Source organism: Penaeus vannamei, chromosome 2 (genome assembly GCF_042767895.1).
Source record: "Penaeus vannamei isolate JL-2024 chromosome 2, ASM4276789v1, whole genome shotgun sequence".
NCBI lineage: Eukaryota > Metazoa > Arthropoda > Malacostraca > Decapoda > Penaeidae > Penaeus > Penaeus vannamei.
In genome coordinates, this window is record NC_091550.1 from 51,114,485 (window position 1) to 51,116,984 (window position 2,500).

Here is a 2,500-nt window from a genome sequence, read left to right on the forward strand (position 1 = left end):
TTCCTGTATACTTCCGGCATCGGCGCTGAGGGAATCGTCGTGAGTGGCTGGATTATGTATACAAACGTTATGATAATGAGAGTATTTAAAGGTTGTAGGATTTGATGACTGTTTTTAAAAAAGGCGAAGGTTAGTTTCACAAATGTGCGATCGCAGAGGTCCTTCCTCTTAAAGCAAGACGCAACACAATAGAGGTCTTTCCTACAAAAGCATTTACCGAAGAGAGGATTTGCTGAAGACAAAGTATGCTTTTAAGATGGGAGTTACTGAAGAGAAGACCTACTGCAGAGAGGACTTACGTACTCACTGAAGAGAAGATTTACTGGAGAGAGGACTTAAGTAATTACTGAAGAGAGGACTTAGGTACAGAGATATTACTTAAGAGAGGACTCAAGTAATTGGGAGTTCACAAGAAAGGCATTAAGTAACAGAAAACTAACTTAAGACAGGACTTGAGTAACAGAAAGCTTATTGACGAGAAAAAGTAACGGAGAGCTTACTTAAGACAGGACCTGAATAAAAGAGAGCTTCCTTAAGGCAGGACCTAAGTAACAAATAACTTACTTAACACAGGACCTAAGTAACATACAGCTTCCTTAAGACAAGACCTAAGTAACAGACAACTTACTTAAGACAAGACCTAAGCAACAGACAACTTACTTAAGACAAGACCTAAGTAACAGACAACTTACTTCAGACAGGACCTAAGTAACAGACAACTTACTTAAAGCACGACCTAAGTAACAGACAACTTACTTCAGACAAGACCTAAGTAACAGACAACTTACTTAAGACAAGACCTAAGTAACAGACAACTCACTTAAGACCTAACAGACAACTTACTTAACGCACGACCTAAGTAACACACAGCTTCCTTAAGACAGGACCTAAGTAACAGACAACTTACTTAAAGCAGGACCTAAGTAACACACAGCTTCCTTAAGACAAGACCTAAGTAACAGACAACTTCATTAAGACACGACTCACTCAAGAGGTAAGTGTGAGGGATGCCGAGGAATTCAAGGAGTTCTAAGACCCGCTTGTTCACCTTCGAGCTGTCGTCTCCTATGATCCAGTGGATTCCGGAGACGCTAAGTAGAGTCTGGCCGAGGCGTGTGAGCTCAGCGATCTGACGAGGGTAGGAAATGTTAGGGTCATTTCTGCTGCTTTTAATGCTTGTAAGGTGTGACTGGTAGGGTGTGTCTTTCTTTCTTTCTTTCTGTCTCTGTCTGTCTGTCTGTCTCTCTGTCTCTGTCTCTGTCTCTGTCTCTGTCTCTGTCTCTGTCTCTGTCTCTTTCTCTTTCTCTTTCTCTTTCTCTTTCTCTCTCTCTCTCTCTCTCTCTCTCTCTCTCTCTCTCCTGTCCTGTGTATGTTCTTCTTTTTGATATGTGTTCGTGAGCCAGGTTGTGTCGCGTTGACCTGCGTTGACCTGCCTCGTCGTGAGAAAGCGATGCGACACGGAACTGATGCTGTGTCTTGCATGGGTCATTTTTGACATATAATGTGACCTTGTATTCTAATATCACATCATTATCGGCATCATCAATATCATATTTGCGTTCTCTGTTCATTTTTACTTTCGCAATTACAAATCAGTGATGCGATTCAATGTTATTATCTCATTATTGATATGAAATCAATTATATACGTAAATTTTGATAAAATTAGTTTGATATCGGTGGGGGGGGGGGGCGATCTCCAAAGAAATTAAAGAATGTCATTTAATTATGAATATTGATAATGATATTAACGAAGCTTAATTCCTGAAACAACCTCTCTCACACACACTCACTCTCACTCTCTCCTTATCTCTCTCTCTCTCTCTAATAATTTTTATTATTAATTACATTATTATTTATTACATTATTATTAATTACAATTATTAATTACAGATTCATATCATACCTGGATCACGGTGCTCACCTGCTCTGGGCGTTTGTAGGTGGGTGTGATGACGTAAATGATAGGTTCCGTTTTCTCTGTGCTTTTAATTGTCTGCAGAGTCTGTTTGTCTGAAAGAAACGTTACTCTGTTGAAAGCATTGTTTTGTGGTCTCGTGCACCGCTGACAATTACGGCGAATAACGTTGCGTTCCTTTGCTTCTCTCTCTCTCTCTCTCTCTCTCTCTGTCGCTTTCTCCATCTTTCTCCTCTCTCTTTCCTTCTTCTTCTTCTTCTCCTATCTCTCTCTCTCTCTCTCTCTCTCTCTCTCTCTCTCTCTGTGTGTGTGTGTGTGTGTGTGTATTCCCTACCCTACCTTTATCTGTTTTTTTTTTTTCCTCCTTTCGCCTCTTCTTCCCTTTCACTCACGCGCGTACGCATGCACATGCACATGCATGCATATACATACTTGCACACACACACACACACACGCGCTCGCGCGCGCGCGCGCGTACATCCTCTAGCACAGGGTTCCCAACCTGGGGGCCACGAACTACTTTTCTCGGGGGCTATAGAGCTATATGAAATTTATGTCGTCGAATCAAACTAAATTTTATCTC

The 2,500-nt window shown here is 41.2% G+C and overlaps 1 protein-coding gene across 1 annotated transcript in view; it reads right to left on the reverse strand.

The window, feature by feature from the left end:
• Positions 1-2,500, reverse strand: part of LOC113802833 (galactosylgalactosylxylosylprotein 3-beta-glucuronosyltransferase P) — a 6,015-nt gene that overhangs the window by 1,587 nt on the left and 1,928 nt on the right. Inside the window, exons 3-5 of the mRNA XM_070134566.1 lie at positions 1,924-2,012; positions 988-1,129; positions 1-25 (exon numbers count right to left, since the gene is read on the reverse strand). The exon at positions 1-25 is cut by the window's left edge and continues 178 nt beyond it. Of these exons, the coding sequence (XP_069990667.1) occupies positions 1-25; positions 988-1,129; positions 1,924-2,012 (256 nt within the window). The remainder of the gene's footprint in view (positions 26-987; positions 1,130-1,923; positions 2,013-2,500) is intronic.